The sequence below is a fragment of the Lithobates pipiens genome, unplaced genomic scaffold (assembly GCF_037356315.1).
Source record: "Lithobates pipiens isolate NorthernLeopardFrog02 unplaced genomic scaffold, aLitPip1_a1.2 Scaffold_18, whole genome shotgun sequence".
NCBI classification, from domain to species: domain Eukaryota; kingdom Metazoa; phylum Chordata; class Amphibia; order Anura; family Ranidae; genus Lithobates; species Lithobates pipiens.
The window spans coordinates 400,955,662-400,973,704 of record NW_027507758.1 but is presented as its reverse complement, the minus strand read 5'-3'; the positions used below and the strand labels follow the sequence as shown (position 1 = coordinate 400,973,704).

The following is an 18,043-nucleotide window of genomic DNA, read 5'->3' as shown; positions in this document are numbered from 1 at the left end:
CGTAAAATCTTTTTCCTGAAGTCAATTGAGAACCCAGGTTCCACCCCTCTGTTAATCATTACTAATTTGCTACAAAATAGTCATGCTAGTAGTAGGAGGGCAGGCCTACACTTTGTTTGCCAGTGTCCAATCCTCTTAAGTGGCAGTATAACCCAAAGGTTGTCTTCCTGTTCCCTTCTGGACTCCAAGAAAGGGATTTTATGGTGAATGTTAAAGTCCTATTTTCTTGGCATGCATTGAGAAACAACACTACTATTTCTGCATTGTCAAAAAACAGGTGCATGTTGGGCAGTAGGAGGGGTTTTTATGGGTGTGCCTACAGTTTGTTTGCTAGTGTCCAGTCCTGTAGGCGGCAGTATAACTTAAAGGTTAAAAATGTATTTTACCTATTTTATGGTGAATATGAAAATCCTATTTTACTATCCTTACCCACAGCAAGTCCATGTTGCAATTGAAGGTGTATCTAGTGGGTTATTCCTTGCGGATCGGGGTGAATGTGCCTAAATTTGACTGTCTATGAATAGGCCCAATAGAAAAATGCCTTATGTAGGTTGTTTTTAGTTTTGTATGCTGTTGAGTTTTGTACAAAGTTTAAATTAGATTTATATAAAATCGTGTCGTCTTGATTGAAGAAGTAAACAAAAGATGTAATGGATATGTGATACCTTTTAGACTACATTTATTATTTCTGCGGTGTCTGCCATGCTGTTTGCTAGAACTGTTTTAACATGCATGCATATTTGGTATTTTAGTATGTGTAGTCTTACTCATAAAAATGTTTTATTTTCTCTTGCAGAATGTGTGTTTTATCACACCACAGTTTTTGTATCAATTCTTTTGTTTATTTTCACAGCAAGTAAGTGCAGCATTCCCTTTTATTAGTAAAACCACGCAGGATTTGTTATATTTTCATTGTGATATATTAATTTGATCTAGGAATAGAGTTCTCCCAATGGCTCTTCCCTCTAATAATTTTTCTCATGTCTGTTGGTTTGTCATGTTGGCGTTTTGTGAAAGTAAAATCTCCCATCAGTAGCACACAAGATATGTAGTTTTGGAAATACCCTGTCATTACAGAAATCTGAGAACTGGCATTGCTAACATGGCTTTTTTACGGTGAAAGCTTAGTGTTTTATTCCAGCTCTTGGTATTTGGCACGTCCCAGACCTTGAATAGGAATGTACATATCTTGTGTTGGACACCAGATTTACACATTTGTTCTGGGTCAGGGAGTCAATGAGTTCTAAAGCAAGGATAAGGATGACATAGCCAAAATCTGAACTATTACAGACAAGTTGACAATGTCGGCTTCTATGTTGTTCTGATTCCCTTTTAATGTTTTCAGAATATAAGAAACAGCAGTAAGACCTAAAACGGAAATGTTTAGGCAAGTTTCCTTGCACAGACAATCTGGTGTTTTATATTAATAAAGCTTTGCATCCCGTGTATATAGGCAGCTATTGTAGGCTGTAAGAGGGGAAAGTGTCAGTTACCAGTGTTCTTCTGGGGAATTGCTGAACAATGAAAGGGGTAGGTTCACCTTTTAGTAACATGTTACACATTTAGATAGGATACCCAATAAAAGCCTAATCTGTGCTGGAAAGCTAAAAAACTCAAATCAGTCTCAGGACTATGAAAGTTAAAGGGAAACTGTATTTTTGATATTTGGGTAAATGTGATAATCTCATGTAAATACGTTTATAAATGGCAATGTTTTATAAACTTTGTTTTCTGTGTATATTTTTGTTAACATCTTTGTAAGTTGGAGCAGCTGTTTTCTAATTGCATGAGGTGCTGCTTCATACTATTGGACAATACTGATCACTCCCAGTGCAAGTCTAAATTAGGCCCCTTCCAACTGAAAACAGTATATCCTCTGAGATTAATTGAACTTTATTTCAGCAGTCCTTAGGCAAGGAAGCTAATCACATTCCCTGTTTACGTACGATTAATAGCAGCAGAATTTGCCAATCTGTAAAATACTGTACACACACAATGGAACAGCAAGCTATTAAATATAAGAGCCACGTCAAAAATTAATTTAAGCGTTAAAGTAGTAATTCTAAATCTATTTATACTGACAATACAACGGTTTCCTTTGTACAAGGCTTAGAATTTGCCCCAGACTTTTTAACCTGTAAAATACCTCTGATACGTAAAGGTAAATACAGTTATGTATTTAAAAAGAAAAAGTTTTAAGCTATTGTTACCTGATAGATCTCCCAATCCTCAATGTAGGTAAAACTTCTGAAGTATTTAAATGTATAGTAATACTCCTTTTAGGAAGACAGTGTAGCATATTATTGAATTCTTCAAGTAATTGCTACTTTTTAATCCAATCCCCTGTTTATTTTTGCAGACACTGTATGACAGTGTGTACCTGACTTTGTACAATATTTGTTTTACTTCATTACCCATCCTGGTGTACAGTCTCTTTGAGCAACATGTGCATCCACATGTATTGCACACAAAACCTGGTCTCTATAGGTGAGTACATCTGCCATTTCTGCTAACAGTACTTTTTTTGGCGTGTTGTATATTATTGCAACATGTGTAATTATCTCCTTCCTAATTGTACCTCGCAGGACACAGAAGGGGTTCATAAATATGACTACTTGATTTATGCTGCCGTCTTCAGGTGATTAGACACTGGGCAAAAAGGCAGGAAACCCCACCCAAGCAGGATACTCTTCTAGCTCAGCTAAGCCTCAATTAAGAGCAGTGTCTTAGGTCATGAATGTGCTTTCCTATGTCTCTCAGAAGATCCCTCTTGTGGGCTCAGTTCCCATACTTTCTAGCCCATTCGTTACACTCTTTCTGTGGTACAGGTTGGCTTTATCCAGATTGGTTGCTAATGGCTAGTAGGCCAAGAGGGACTGCACCTAAACCCAGCATTCAAAAGCAGGGATGGCCTATGTCTGCTGTTTGGCACTGAATCCTGCAGGCAGCGATTTTCTGTCTAGGGTGTACCCGTTGGCTGCACGGGCAGGGTGTTGTACAGGTCCAAGGCAGTCAAGCCCTGAAGGCTCTGTAAGGCATGCTGGCTGTGATGAGTGAAGTCAAGATTGGGTCGGCAGCTATGGACTCTAAATGTCAGTGGAGCAATGCAGCAGTCCCCCGGGCAGGGTTTTCCTGTATTATGGGGCATTTTCAGGCAGTTGTTGCAGCGTAGCACAAAAGGGGTGGTCCGGCACAGCATGTAATTACCCCGATCGTGGACACAATTTTTAAACAAAACCTGGGGATGGTACACGTGCAAACGCTGCTCTTGAGTGTCCATAGTTTGGGAAGACTGTCAGATGGCACCAAAGGGTCTCTGTCAGTTCGGTGCCACTGTGCTTATAAGCACTGCACAGCAGCAGTTGCTTGTTCCTCTACCCCAGGCGCAGCAAGTATTGGGACTTTGTTTTCTAAGGAGTTATTGCCACACAGGTCTTTGGGCTAAAGGTCATGCAGGTGACACTTGGTGGGGTTTTTCCCTGTTCTGGTTTAGAATTGGGTTATTTTGGGCTTGTATTGCCCACCCCTCATGTTCAGTGCTTTAGGGTGTCCCCAGTAGTCATGAATTTGAACTGTGTCCTACTGTGTAAGTTTAAGAATTCATGATTTGTGGTTTATCTGTAAAATACTTTAACTGGAGTGCTTCACAGAACAAAGAATCCTCCCCGATTACATATTCCTCATTGCTTTCTACAAAACAGTCTTAGTTTATCATTAGTATTATGCCCGGGCTGGGATTCCTGCTTTTTTTACCAGTGTCCAGGCACGCGACGGTGGCAGGATAGGTCCAAGTCATGAATATGAATGCCTCTGTGACCTCTGTACTCCAACAAGAAAATAATTTTATTGGTAAACCAAAAATCCCAATTTTGAAATAGTAGCTAACTCTGCATTAGGGAGGTGTGTGAAATCCAGTTGCGTGGAATTTTTGGATGAATAGTAAAGTTTATTTTCAGAAAGCATTCACAGTAAACCTATATTTAGAAGAATACATGGACTGCAATTGCTGACTGTGAAAAATGCTCTTCTTGGTTGTCTCCAGCCTCAAACATACTGAATCAGAATTAAATAAGGCATCCTGATGTACATACTTGTTTCCACCAGGCCCCTCACGCCACAAACTACCAGCAGTGAGTTTTGCATACTGATCACACAAATGGGCAAAGAGCCCTGGTGCCTAACCTGTGGTCCTTTGATGCTTATTGTGTGGCACTTGGGCTCTAGCAACCAGTGAGCATGATACCATTGATATGTAATGGACTTGTAATGACAATAATCTCTAGCTATCTTTCTTTTGCTGCCAGTCTCCAACCACAACTGTAGAATGTCCATAGTCTCCAACTCTGTAGTATTACATATGCACAGAATTGTGTGTGGTCACCTGGGAATGTCAGTGGCTGCAATTGAGGCTCCCTAAAATGTTGGCAACCACCAAAAAAATTCTGCCAGCCTTTAATCGAAAGCCAATGGTTTTTCATGGACTATAACACTGTGAAGCAGGTATGCAGGCCACAGAGTAGGGCAGTACTCATCAGTTTGCTAAACACATTTTAAAAAAGTGCATTATTCCATCATTCCATAAATATGAACATGTGATTTTCAGCAAAAGAATACAGCCAACCCTAAATGACAACATCATCTTCGCAAAGAAGACCTCCTGCTGGCTCTTCCCATTTCTCATGCAATAATGGTACTCTGGAAGGCCTCCAGCAGTTCTGTGGAGTATGGACATCCCATATGAATGAATAGGGCTGTGGCACAAAAGAAAAAGAGAAGCCATCAGAGGTTTTATTTGAGAAGACTGGCATCTGGTAGGGTGGCATAGCGGACATCACTAGATTGAGGATGAAGTTATGTTACATGGTTATGGAAAATAAAGGTAAACTTTACCAAGAGGTGAAGTTGTTTTTTACCGGGTGCTTAAAATGCAATAAGACCACCCAGTTTTTTTATACCAGACAGTAGAAGGCTTGAAATACTTTGACTGCAGAATATACTGCTCTAATTATTTATGAGGCCTTGGTCACAGAATAGCTGTCAAGGAAGGTAACTGGCAAAAACTTTTTTTTTTTTCCTTTGGTCCTTTTACTCAGCTTACGTGACTAATTTCCTTGACATTGTTTTTTTAAAATGTTGCCATGGCATCTAAGAGCACTATTTTCTGTATCTAAAGTGTTTAATTCCTAAAGAAAAGAGCTCTTATTTGATTTTAAATATAATTTTAAAGTCTTCAGTGTCAACATATTAAATGTTAAAACATCATGCAGTAGTAATGCAATCCCTTCTTTAGCTAATGCAGATTATGACATATCTTTCTGATTACCTTAGTAATGTACGTATTTTAACAATTGTGGTTTCAATCACGTAAAGAGGGTGCCATTTCTAAAATATCGGTCTTTCTGTAATTTCCATAGAGACATTAGTAAAAATGCCCTGCTTGGATTTAAACCATTCCTTTACTGGACCCTTCTGGGCTTTGCACATGCCTTTATCTTCTTTTTTGGGTCATATTTTCTGATGGGGGAAGATACTTCTCTTCTTGGAAATGGCCAGGTATGTAACAATTTCCTTACTTTGTGCTTTTTTATTGTAGGAAAGAGTGCTAAAACTGTAAATCCATAAACCCCTTGCTATTTTTCTTTTAATGTTTACCAAAACCCGTTTTTGCGTGTGTAAATTACATTGGATGCTTGTTTGGGTGTTCTACTATTCCTTGTGGTGCCAAATTCTTGTAATGCTCTTAGAAGGAATTTTCTGACATCTGATGCATGGTATGTTGCATCCAACAAAGAAAAAGGGGGGGAAAAATCCAGGCACTACTGAGTGATGACAAAAGCAGTTTATCTTGCATATAGTGGTTGCATCCAGGGGGCAAGGGGATCTCAGCTGATCTCAAGGGGTTTTATATTATGTTTAAGTATATTTATTAAAAATGAAACCTGAAAAAATGTGTGGCCTCACAAAAAAGTGTTGAATAAATAAAAAATGTATAGCATATGTACCATCATCATCCGAATTTAATTAGAATAAAGATTTGGGACTCTCTGGTGAGTCTGGGGTGGAGTCCGGGCTCCCAAATCTTTATTCTAAAATTTAAACCTGATAGGAATTTTTTTTGTTTAAATCACAACCTTAAATAAAATAGATGTTTGGTGCTTAAATATGTAATGCGCAAAACATGCCCAAGACTTGAACTGTGTGTACTTTATTTTATTTTTTGTGACACAAACAGGACGAAAAACAGCAAAAATACTGAGTGTTCACAAGTATTTACCTTCCTACCATCCCAAAAGTCAATACTTTGTAGAGCCACCATTTGCTGCAATTACAGCTGCAAATCTATTGCGGTATGTCTCCAATAGCTTAGCACATCTACCCACTGGGAATTTTGACCACTCTTCATAGAAAAACTTTCCCGACTCCAAGTTAGATGGGTTGTATTGGTGTACAGCAATCTTTAAGTCATAGCGTGGATTCTCAGTTGAATTGAGTGCCTTTGTCTAGGCAATGGGTGCTCAGCCTGTGGCCCTCCAGCTGGAACTACAATTCCAATCATGCCTCTGCCTTTTGGACTCGTGCTTGTAACTGTCAGCGGTTTGCAGTGGCTCATGGAACTTGTAGTTCTGCAACAGCTGGAGCGCCACAGATTGAGCACCAATGTCACTAGGCCATTCCAAGACATTTGCCGTAATTGTTTCCCTTAAACCACTCCAGTGCAGTATATTTAGGTTCATTGTCATGCTGGAAGGTAAGCCTTTACCCTAGTCTTAAATCTCTGGCAGACTAAAACAGATTTTCTGCAAAAAATCAATAAATCAAAATCTCTTTGCACTCCAAAAGTGCAAAAATGTATAAAAAAAACTTAGTGAGTGGGGGAAAAAACTTCCAAAAACGAATAACGGGCAACAATGCAACACTGATTCAAATCTAAAGGGTGGAAAACAATTCTTAAATATTTAGTGTGCTGTGGTTGTAAACCCCATTCATGAAATCTGACCTGGACACATATATCTGCAGTGTTTACTTATCTCTCTCCAAAGCTCTAAGTGGTGTGTCTTTCTGCTGCTCCGTTTCTCTGTTATCAGCATGAACATGTCTGACAAGCGCTCTGGCACACTAGATTAAAGCAGCTGGAAATTTGTGTCAGGGAGGGAACTTAGAGAAAGATAAGCACAGAGCTTGTCTAGTCAGACTGCAGCTCTGCAAGTTTCTTTGTTCCTCTGCAATGTGGGGGAGTGGGGGGCTTTCCTCCAATCAGCTTTCACACAGTGTTAGCCCAGACTCCATGCCCACTGCTGAACGAGGAAGAAAGATTTCTAAAATGATCTGCATTTTCTAAAGAATGTAGAAATCGGAAGACTGCAGATATACATGTAAAACATATGTAGAGTGGCTACTCACTTCACTGGGTATAGGAGAGGGTTTACAAACAAGCTTTCACAAATACGATAACTAAAAATACAAATAGTGAATTGATGCTAAAATAAAGTTGTAGCCGTAGCTTCTGTGATCAGGAAGTGTAAATACTTATCACACATTAATGTTCAGATATCTTCAAGCAGATGTTCTGTAAATCGCACAGTGGTAGTTGAGGAAGAACACCACCACTTTTAGATATAAAAGTTCACACACGCCTCTTCCCTTTTTAAGAGCCGAGATCATCTACTGGTGGCTAGCACTTGCTCCAGAGAAGACGGCTCCAGAAGTCACATAAAAACCCCCTTTTGTAAAAGTCACCAGAAACAAACCATTGCCACTACCCTTTGGCTTGGCATCAATTCACTATTTGTATTTTTAATTCTCGTACATGTATTTGTCGAAAAATACTTGATAAAGTAGTACACTAAATATTTAGGAATTTTTTTTCTTCAAAAACTGCCTAACATTTACTGCCATTGATGTTTCCAACCAGTTTTCAAGTCACTGCTAATAAAAAGCACCCCCACCGCAAGATGGTGTCACCACCATGCTTCACTGTGGAGATGGTGTTCTCAGGGTGATGGGAAGCATTGGGTTTGTGCCATATGCAGCATTTCCTATTGTCGCCGTAAGTTAAATTTTAGTCTCATCTGAGCAGAGAACTTTTTTCCATGTGTTTGGAGTTCACCAGACAGCATGTAGGAGTCTCTCCAAACATGCATTCTCAGGTATTCTCATTTTTCTTTCTTTAAGCAATGTCTTTTTTTCCTGTCCACCCTTCCATAAAGTCCTGCTCTATGGTGTGCACAGCCTAAATTGGTGCTATGGAGAGATACTCCCATCTCTTCTGTGGATCTTTGTATGTCCTGTGTTCTCTTGGTGGTTTTGCTGCATCTCTAACTAATGTCCTCTTTGCCTGCTTGAGTTTTGGTGGGTGGCCTTCTCTAGGTTAAAACCTCTAACTTAGGTTAGGCCTGTAGTGTTGTTATATTGTTTCCATTTGTTATAATGCATTTAAAGGTGTGGGATGTTCAGAGTTCAGGATTTTTTTTTATATACTTCTCCACCACTCTGTCTGCCCTTTTTGGAGATCTCCGTTGTCTTTATATTGCCTGCTTAGTGGTGGTGCAGACTCGGGGGCCATTCAGGACAGTTGTATTTTATATATATACTAACATCATCTGACACTTTTCTGACAGATGGATGTTATGTAATCATCTTATTATGAGACCTCTGAAATTAATTGGTTTGACCTGACCTTTAGGGATTTCATTGTAAAGGTGGTGAATACTCAAGATTGCTGTGTTTTGTTTTGTTTTTCCTTGTCCTGTTTGAGTCGCAACAAAAAATATTTTGAATCTTCAGGCCTTATGCACACTGGACATTTCTGGAAGTTTTTACAGCTGCTGTTTATGGCTTCAGATGTTTCTTTCTGCAGTCAATAAACTCACCATCATGTTATCCTATGTGTCCATGCACACATAGGCTGTTATCAACAATTTTTGGCTGTAAAAAAACACAAAACTAGTAGGTTCTGAGAGGCGTTTTTCAGCTGTAAAAAACTGCCGATAAATGTTTAAAAAAACGTTTTGATCCATTGAAAAAAAAAAATGTAAAAAATATACCGCAGAAAAAAACGCTAATAAACGCTATTGCAAACATTTTGAAAAACTCACTGCAAAGCTACTGCCTTTTATTATAACTTTATTTTCATGTCTAGTGTGCATAAGGCCTTAAAGTCGTAGGCATGTTGTGGACATCGCATGGTACAAGGCACCATAAATCCATTTAGATTCCAAGCTGTAATGCAAAAAATAATAAAAACACCAAGGGAAGTGAGCATATTCAAGACATTGATAGCAATAAAGAGCTATACATCCAGTACAATGCTAGGGCGTGCAGATTTTCTGTTTAACTAGCATGTGCCTGCTATCTTAGCTGATATCTGTGTATGTTTGTATTTTCTACATCTCTAAACATCATTGTCTAAGTGTTTGATTCTGAAGCTTTTCTGGGGAAGTATTACTAGTTCTTTTAACAAAAATGTGTCCTTTTCAAATTGGAGACGCTCACCTGTCCTTAATTTATCTGTCACTTTATAATTTGTGCCCTACACCTTAAGTTCTTCCTCCATGTCCTCAATGTGTTTCTGCTTTGGCTAAGTTGTAATGTCATGCAGGTTGTTTTGTATCATTTAACTTGAAGCTAGTAAAACTTCCCCTCTTCTCAGATGTTCATTTCTGCTGTGCTCTTGCTTTATCTCTTGGCTCTTCTTCTCTTCCTTTTTCCTCCTTTCCATGCTGTGCATGCCATCAGATAATGAAGCCTAACAGGCAACTGGTAAGAGTATCACTCAAAGATAAGGAGCAGTTTTCCAAATTGTTAACTGTCAAATTAACAGTTGGCACTCTTGCTGCTGAAAGGGATACTGTGCTAAAGAGCTAGTGCTTACTGTATTTCAGTTTATTACTTCTTCATGGTTTTCATATATAATATATTTCAAACAAAGAATGGTTCTTGTAGCCAATATCAGTGATCTTCTCTTTCGTACTAAAATAGAACAAGAAAAAGAAGAATCTATTTGCCATGACCATTAAGAATATTTTTTTCTTTAGACACTTACATTGTAGGCCCAGTCTTTCTTTTGTGTTCCATTATTTGTGCTAGGTTTGAGTGGGCTGCTGTAATATCTGAAGAATTATACTGCTGTTTAAGTCTATCAAGTCTTCAACTGATACAGTGGATATAAAAAGTCTACACACCTCTGTTAAAATGTCATATTTCTGTGATGTAAAAAAAATGAGACCAAGATCATTTCAGAAAATTTTCCATCTTCTAATGTGACCTATAAACTGTACAACCCAGTTGAAAAACAAACTGAAATCTTTTGGGGGGTGGTGGTATTAAAGAAAAAATAATGTGGTTGCATAAGTAGTGTGCATACCCTCTTATAACTCGGGATATAGCTGTGTTTAGAATTAAGCAATCACATTCAAACTCATGTTAAATAGGAGTCAGTACACACCTGCCATCATTTAACCCTTTCATGACTAAGCCTATTTTTGACATTTGGTGTTTACAAGTTAAAATCCATATTTTTTGCTAGAAAATTACTTGGAACCCCCAAACATACACATATATATATATATATATATATATATATATATATATATATATATATATATATATATATATATATATATATATATAATCAGAGACTCTAGAGAATATAACGGCGATTGTTGCAATATTTTATGTCACAAGGTATTTGCGCAGCTGTGTTGGGAAAAACTGACATTTTCATGAATTTAAAAAAAAACTAAACAGTAAAATTATCCCAGTTTTTTTGCATAATGTGAAAGATAATGTTACGCCGATTAAATAGATACCAAACATGTCACGCTTTATAATTGCACGCACTCGTGGAATGACGACAAACTACGGTACCTAAAAATCTAAATAGGTGACGCTTTACATTTTTTTTCCGGTTACCAGATTAGAGTTACAGAGGAGGTCTAGTGCTAGAATTGCTCTAGCTCTGACGGTCGCGGCAATACATCACATGTGTGATTTGAACACCGTTTACATATGCGTGCGCGACTTCCGTATGCGTTTTCTTTGCTTCGTGAGCTCGCGGGGATGGCGGGCACTTTAAAAAAATTTTTTACATTTGTTTTAAAAAGAAAAAGAAATTTGATCACTTTTATTTGCTGTCGCAAGGCATGTAAACATCCCTTGTGACAGTAATAGGTGGTGACAGGTACTCTTTATGGAGGGATCGGGGGTCTAAAAGACCCCGATCCCTCCTTTACACTTCAAAGTATTCAGATCACCTTTTTCTGCGATTCTGAATAGTGTATATATTTTTAAATCCGGCGCCAATGGCAGCCGAGTAAACGAAGTGATGTCATGACGTTGCTTCCGTGTTTACTATTAGGAGACTGGAATGAAGCCGCTTACGGCTTCATTCCAGTCCCTGCCCAGCCGCCGGAGGCATCAGATCATGCATCCGGTAAGAGCGGCGGGAGGGAGGGACGTCCCCTCCCGCTCCTCCGGCAAAACAGCCGAGCGACTTTTAGCCGCATCGGTTGTTATGGCTGGAAAGCCAATCGCCCGCTGTAAAAATTGGTACCAGGATAATGCCTGCAGGTGCGGGAATCATCCCGGTCAAACCCCCGGAAGCAGAGTACGCACATCTGCGTACACTCGGCAGCAAGGGGTTAAAGTGCCATCTTGTTCAGCTGTAAAGGTCTTACCTGACATTTTCTTAGTTGCATTCTACAGCAAAACCCATGGTCCGCAGAGAGCTTCCAAAACATCAGAGGGATCTCATTTTTAAAAGGTATCAGTCAGGAGAAGGGTACAAAAGAATTTCCAGGGCATTAAATATACCATGGAACACAGTGAACAGCCATCATCAAGTAGAGAAAATAACAGTGACATTACCAAGAGCTGGACGTCCCTCCAAAATTTAAGAAAAGACATGACAAAAACTGGGCAGGGAGGCGGCCAAGAGGCCTACAGCAACATTAAAGGAGCTGCAAGAATATCTTGCAAGTACTGGCTGTATGGTACACGTGACAACAATCTCCCGTATTTTTCATGTGTCTGGGCTATGGGGTAGAGTGACGAGATGGATGTTTTTCTTCGTAAGAAAAGGCTTCAAAGCCCAGCTAAATTTAGCAAAAACATCTGAAGTCCCCAAAAGCATGTCGGAAAATGTGTTATGGTCTGATGAAACCAAGGTTGAATTTTTTGGCCGCAATTCCAAAAGATACATATAGTACAGAAATCAAACTGTACATCACCAAAAGAACGCCATACCCACAGTAAACCATTGGTGATGGCATCATCATGCTTTGGGGCTGTTTTTCTTCAGCTAGAACAGGGACCTTAGTCAAGGTAGAGGGGATTATGAATGATTTTAAATACCAGTCAATATTGGCACAAAAACCTTCAGGCTTCTGCTAGAAAGCTGAACATGAAGAAGAACTTCATCTTTCAGCATGACAATGACCCAAAGCATACATACAAATCAACAAAGGAATGGCTTTACCAAAAGAGGATTAAAGTTTTGTAATGGCCCAGCCAGAGCCCAGACCTGAATCCGATTAAAAATCTGTGGGGTGATCTGAAGAGGGCTGTGCACAGGAGATGTCCTCGCAATCTGACAAATTTGGAGTGTTTTGCAAAGAAGAGTGGGCAAATATTGCCACGTCAAGATGTGCTATACTGATAGACGCATACCTAAAGACTGAGTGCTGTAATAAAATCAAAATACGCTTCAACAAAGTATTAGTTAAGGGTATGCATACTTATGCAACCATATTATTTAATTTTATTTTTATTTTTACTTCAGTCCACCTAAAAGATTTCACTTTGTTGTTCAGTTTATAGGTCCCATTAAAGGTGGAAAGAGTTCTGAAATGATTTATCTTTGTCATTTTTTTTTTTTTTTTTCATCACAGAAACCTGACATTTTAACAGGAGTGTGTAGAATTTTTATATCCACTGTTTGTCCAAAATAATTTACCTGTGGTAAGCATATGGGTGATTGAACAGCGGTTAGTTCATTGCTAACCAATGAAAAAAACATCACCATCTTTACATTTTTGGACATCTAATCCCAGTAAAAGGTTTTATGCAGAATTACATTTATATAGCACTTGCCACATTAAAGTTTAAAAATGCTTAATTGATTCACTTAATATTGGGGTCTTGTTGTTTACTGGAGACTTTCAATCATCAAGGACTTAAAATAGTTTGGAATTACTTTAACTTCTTCATTAACCCTACTTGTCAGTTTATCCAGCAGTGAAGATAATGCCTGATTTTAGCAGTAGTCTTGTATCTAGCTATCCATTATGAAGCCATTTTAAATGGCTACTAGGTCTGCAGTTGAGTAAAGATATTTAGAGCATTGCTAAAGGAGTAAACTGAGATGTGTAAGGTGTTTCACACTCTGTTAGAGGTAGGAATCCCATGAGAATTAAGCAGATATCATCCATAGGTACATTCAAAGGATTCAATGTCCTCCACTTTCGGGAGATATGCCATATGCATATTTGTGGCAGTGTTCAGCCATTCACCTGTGTAGATGGCTTTTTATATCACCTGCAGCTCTCCAGGCATGGGGAATTTTTCGCTAGAGGTTGTCATTGATATGGGGGACCTCAAGTGCAGCCCTCAACATCACCAAAGGGTTGCATATAAAATTCAGTGAATATTCATTATCAGATACAGCAGACCCACAAGAGGATATAAAAACAACAAAAAAAGTCTGGTGCTTGGAAGCTGGAACATATGTAACATTAGGAACAATTTCTAAGTCCTACTTGAACCAAATAAGCCGATGTGTGGAGGAGAGGTGTCAGAAGTACTACAAACAGTTAAAGATAACCACAAAAAGGCGCTAGTCAAGACAGTCTCGTACGGACAGACAGCCAGAGGAAATCCATGGCATTAACCATATGTAGATTTATTGTTACCATATCATAAATTAAAAACAGTTATTAGTTTTAAAAATCTCTCCATGTGGATAGATGACAAACGGCTTCCTCCCTGCTGCAATAGTACCTTATGGAGGCGGCCAGGGGTGGGCTGTCTTGTTGAGGGATTGCTGCAATGGTAGAACCCTCATGCAACCTCCGAGATCCACATAATCAGAGAGGGGGGAGGTGGAAACCCAGCTCATATGGGTGGAGTGGAGACCAGGAGACAGCCAAAGCATCATCCAATAGGACCCTGGACGAAAACTCCACTCCACCCATGGCTTGCTAGCCTTGTTGCCATCCACCACTGAGGAATCGGTTAGCAGCCCCGCTTGAGGAGTTACATCTCCTCCCTGCCATACGAGCTGGGTCGCCATCTCCTCCCTTTCCGAATCTGGATCTCGGTTGCATGAGGAGGGTTCTACCATTGCAGCAATCCCTCAACAAGACAGCCCACCCCTGGCGGCCTCCATTAGGTACCATTACAGTAGGGAGAAAGTTGTTTGTCATCTATCCACACGAGGAGAGATTTTTAACATTAATACCCATTTTTAATTTATGATATGATGACAAAAAAATCTACATATGGTTTATCACATGGATTTCCTCCACAATTTGGTCGCACAAGACTGTCCTGACTGGAGCTTTTTTGTGGTTGTCTTTAAATGTTTACACAAAAGGATATAGTTAGACTTTGAGCCTTATACAAGAGATTGTCAGAGACTGCGGACATAATGCAGGAGATTGTTAGAGACTGTAGACCTGATAAAAAAAGCTGGTAGGAGACTGTCAAACTGTGAACATGCTATAGGAGTTGTTGGAGACTAGAGACGTGATTCAGGAGATAGTCGTAGACTACAGACATATTACATAAGACTCCTAGAAATTATTACTATAACAGATAAATGGGGAAACGCAGATTAGTGTCTGCTGGGGCCCCAAGAGCCGCACAAAAAATGCCAAAAGGCTTCAGGTTGGGCATCAGGGCTCTACACGCTCATGTGCATGAGGCCATAGCAGGGAAACCTTTTGAGTTTGCTTAGTTAACCACTTAAGGACCGGGCCTCTTTTTCAGATTTGGTGTTTACATGTTTAAAACAGGTTTTTTTTTTTTTTTTTATAGAAAATTACTTCGAATCCCCAAACATTATATTTAGTTTTTTTTCTAACACCCTAGAGAATAAAATGGCGGTAATTGCAATACTTTTTTTTCACACCGTGTTTGAGCAGCGGTCTTACAAGCGCACTTTTTTTTTGGGAAAAATTCACTTTTTTGAATAAAAAAATAAGAAAACTGTAAACTTAGCCCAATTTTTTTTGATATTGTGAAAGATAATGTTATGCCGAGTAAATTGATACCCAACATGTCATGCTTCAAAATTGCGCCCGCTCGTGGAATGGCGTCAAACTTTTACCCTCAAATCTCCATAAGCAACATTTAAAAAATTCTACAGGTTGCATGTTTTTGCGTTAGAGGAGGTCTAGGGCTAGAATAATCGCTCTCGCTCTACTGATTGCAGCGATACCTCACATGTGTGGTTTGACCTCTGTTTTCATATGCAGGCGCTACTCATGTATGCGTTCGCTTCTGTGTGTGAGCTCTTTGGGACGGGGAGGTTTTAACTTTTTTTTATTTATTTTTTTTTTTTACTTATTTATTTTACTTGATTTTATTTATTTTTACACTGTTTAAAAAAAATAAAATAATGGATCACTTTTATTCCTATTACAAGGAATGTAAACATCCCTTGTAATAGAAAAAAGCATGACAGGTCTAAGGTTTAAGAGGTATGGGCGGAAGTGATGTTTTGACATCCCTTCCGCCCTCCTATGGTATAGAGACGAGTGGGGGCCATCTTAGCCTCACTCGTCTCCATACCCAGCCATCGGTAGGACCCGATCGCCTCCGTCGCTACCGACGGCTCCGGTAAGCGGCGGAGGACGCGGGAGAGCAGCGGGAGGGGGGGTGGCACCTCTCCCACCGCCATTAACGGTGATCTGCCGCGGAGACCACGTTATTGTACACAGGACCGCCTCCTGTAAAGAGGGATACCTTGGTTGTGGCAGCAGCTGCTGCCGTTACCGAGATATCCCTCTTCAAAAAAAACGTGTGTTTACATGAGGCGGTCCTTAAGTAGTTAATCTGACACACTAGCTGTACACAGACATCTGTGTTTTTACTTTTCATTCAGGTTGTACACATAAGAGCTTGAGGTTGAGAAGGCCCCTTACCAAGCCAAACATGGATGATTTTCAGTAATTTTATAACTGGATTAATTATTTTCAGAGCGTTTGAAAGTCCTTCATATTAGTGAGTTCTGCGGACTAAACAGAGCAGAGAAAATATTATGCACCATTTTAATTTCAATATACAGAGCCGGTCTCTGGAAGACCTGTATAATTTGTGCGCTGTGTTTGAATAACATGTTTCAGAGAACAGTTGTATGAAGTGAACAATCGCAGATCATGTTTCAGTGGTCTGACACTGCCATAGCATATGTGACTTTGGAGAACATTTGATCATCATTCTAAAAACAAGGGAACAGATTTGTTGAAACTATTAAAGATAAGGTAGAGAGATTTGTGGTGTGTGTGTATATGTATGTATGTATATGTGTGTGTATATATATATATATATATATATATATATATATATATATATATATATATATATATATATATATATATATATATATATATATATATATATATATATATATATATATATATATATACACATATATATATATATATATACACATATATATATATATATATATACACATATATATATATATATATATATATATACACATATATATATATATATATATATATATATATATATATATATATATATATATATATATATACACATATATATATATACACATTTTTTTTTTTTTTTTTTTTTTTTGTGAGGGTTACAAAAATAAAAATTTTCAGTTTGGCAAATATTCATAAACAGAAAAAGTGACACACTATGGCTCTTACCACATGCATGGCCGTTTTTAGTCTTGGTGTCAGAAAAATATTCTAGCTGGGAAGGGACAAGATCAAGGGACATCCTCACTGGCATATAAACACAAAGAAGCATAGAGGGTTCAGACGTAATACAACTGGAGAGGTTTAATGATAAAAATATCATCTCACATTTTTAGTGTAGCTGATATCAAGGTATGTGCACATATGAGTGTTCACAGTGAGATTTAAGCATGGCTATCCAGGCGTAGGATGTCCACAAAGAGGATTGATCCTAACTGCCAAGGGCTTCCCTGCAGCTGTCAGGCTGAAGGTGCTGGCACAAGTGTACTGAATCTGCTTCTAGAAAGACATATACGGCGTTCAGCAGCAGCAGTCTGTTAGGCTCCTATTTTACACACATCCATTTGTATCCTTACCAACTGTTTACAGAACTCAATAGCTCAATATGAAATTCACAAGGTAAATAATTCAAAGGAGTAATTCATCTTCCTTGCACAGCTTGTCCATGGTTTCAGCCAAAGGAAGCCAAAAGACAGGCCACTTATGCTCTACTGGCTTTTTAACAAAACACCAGTTTAAAAGCATAAAAACATAAGAATCGGAGCTGACCTGGTGAGGCTACTTAAGAGAAATCTGTATGAACATGAATGCCTAGTAGGCTGCAGTTTCTTTCCTCTCCTGATACAGTATTTATGCAGTGGCTCAAACGCTTTGAGTAACTTACTTGCAACAAGTATACAGCAGGAATTCTAATTGCACTTCAATTGCTACATGTTTGATCCAGGTCAGTGACTCTGAAGGCACTTAAATTAATCGTGAGCAACTAGCATTTTCTGAAAAGTTTCACCTCCATTTTCCCCTTACTCCTGTACATCAGTACCTGATAATTGCCTTCTTCCACTTGGCTTCTGTAGGTCCTGGCACTTTGTCATACTTTTAACAAGTTCTTATGTGTTGTACGTGTCTTAATAGATTTTTATTAATATTTGAAATGTGGTTTCATGCTTTCTCTTTAGATGTTTGGGAACTGGACATTTGGAACCTTGGTGTTTACAGTGATGGTTTTAACGGTTACCATGAAGGTAAGCATTTCTCACACTGTCGCACTGTCTTTCTTGTATGGTCAGGAATATGTCTGTGTATCTACA

The 18,043-nt window shown here is 38.7% G+C and overlaps 1 protein-coding gene across 8 annotated transcripts in view; it reads left to right on the top strand.

Annotated features, from left to right (window-relative positions):
- Nucleotides 1-18,043, top strand: part of ATP11B (ATPase phospholipid transporting 11B (putative)) — a 219,162-nt gene that overhangs the window by 150,690 nt on the left and 50,429 nt on the right. For 6 of the 8 annotated variants that reach the window (XM_077487902.1, XM_077487898.1, XM_077487897.1 and 3 more), the window contains exons 23-27: nucleotides 797-856; nucleotides 2,360-2,487; nucleotides 5,415-5,553; nucleotides 9,736-9,759; nucleotides 17,912-17,977. In XM_077487902.1, the coding sequence (XP_077344028.1) occupies nucleotides 797-856; nucleotides 2,360-2,487; nucleotides 5,415-5,553; nucleotides 9,736-9,759; nucleotides 17,912-17,977 (417 nt within the window). The remainder of the gene's footprint in view (nucleotides 1-796; nucleotides 857-2,359; nucleotides 2,488-5,414; nucleotides 5,554-9,735; nucleotides 9,760-17,911; nucleotides 17,978-18,043) is intronic. The other 2 variants (XM_077487901.1, XM_077487900.1) reach the window with 1 other exon arrangement.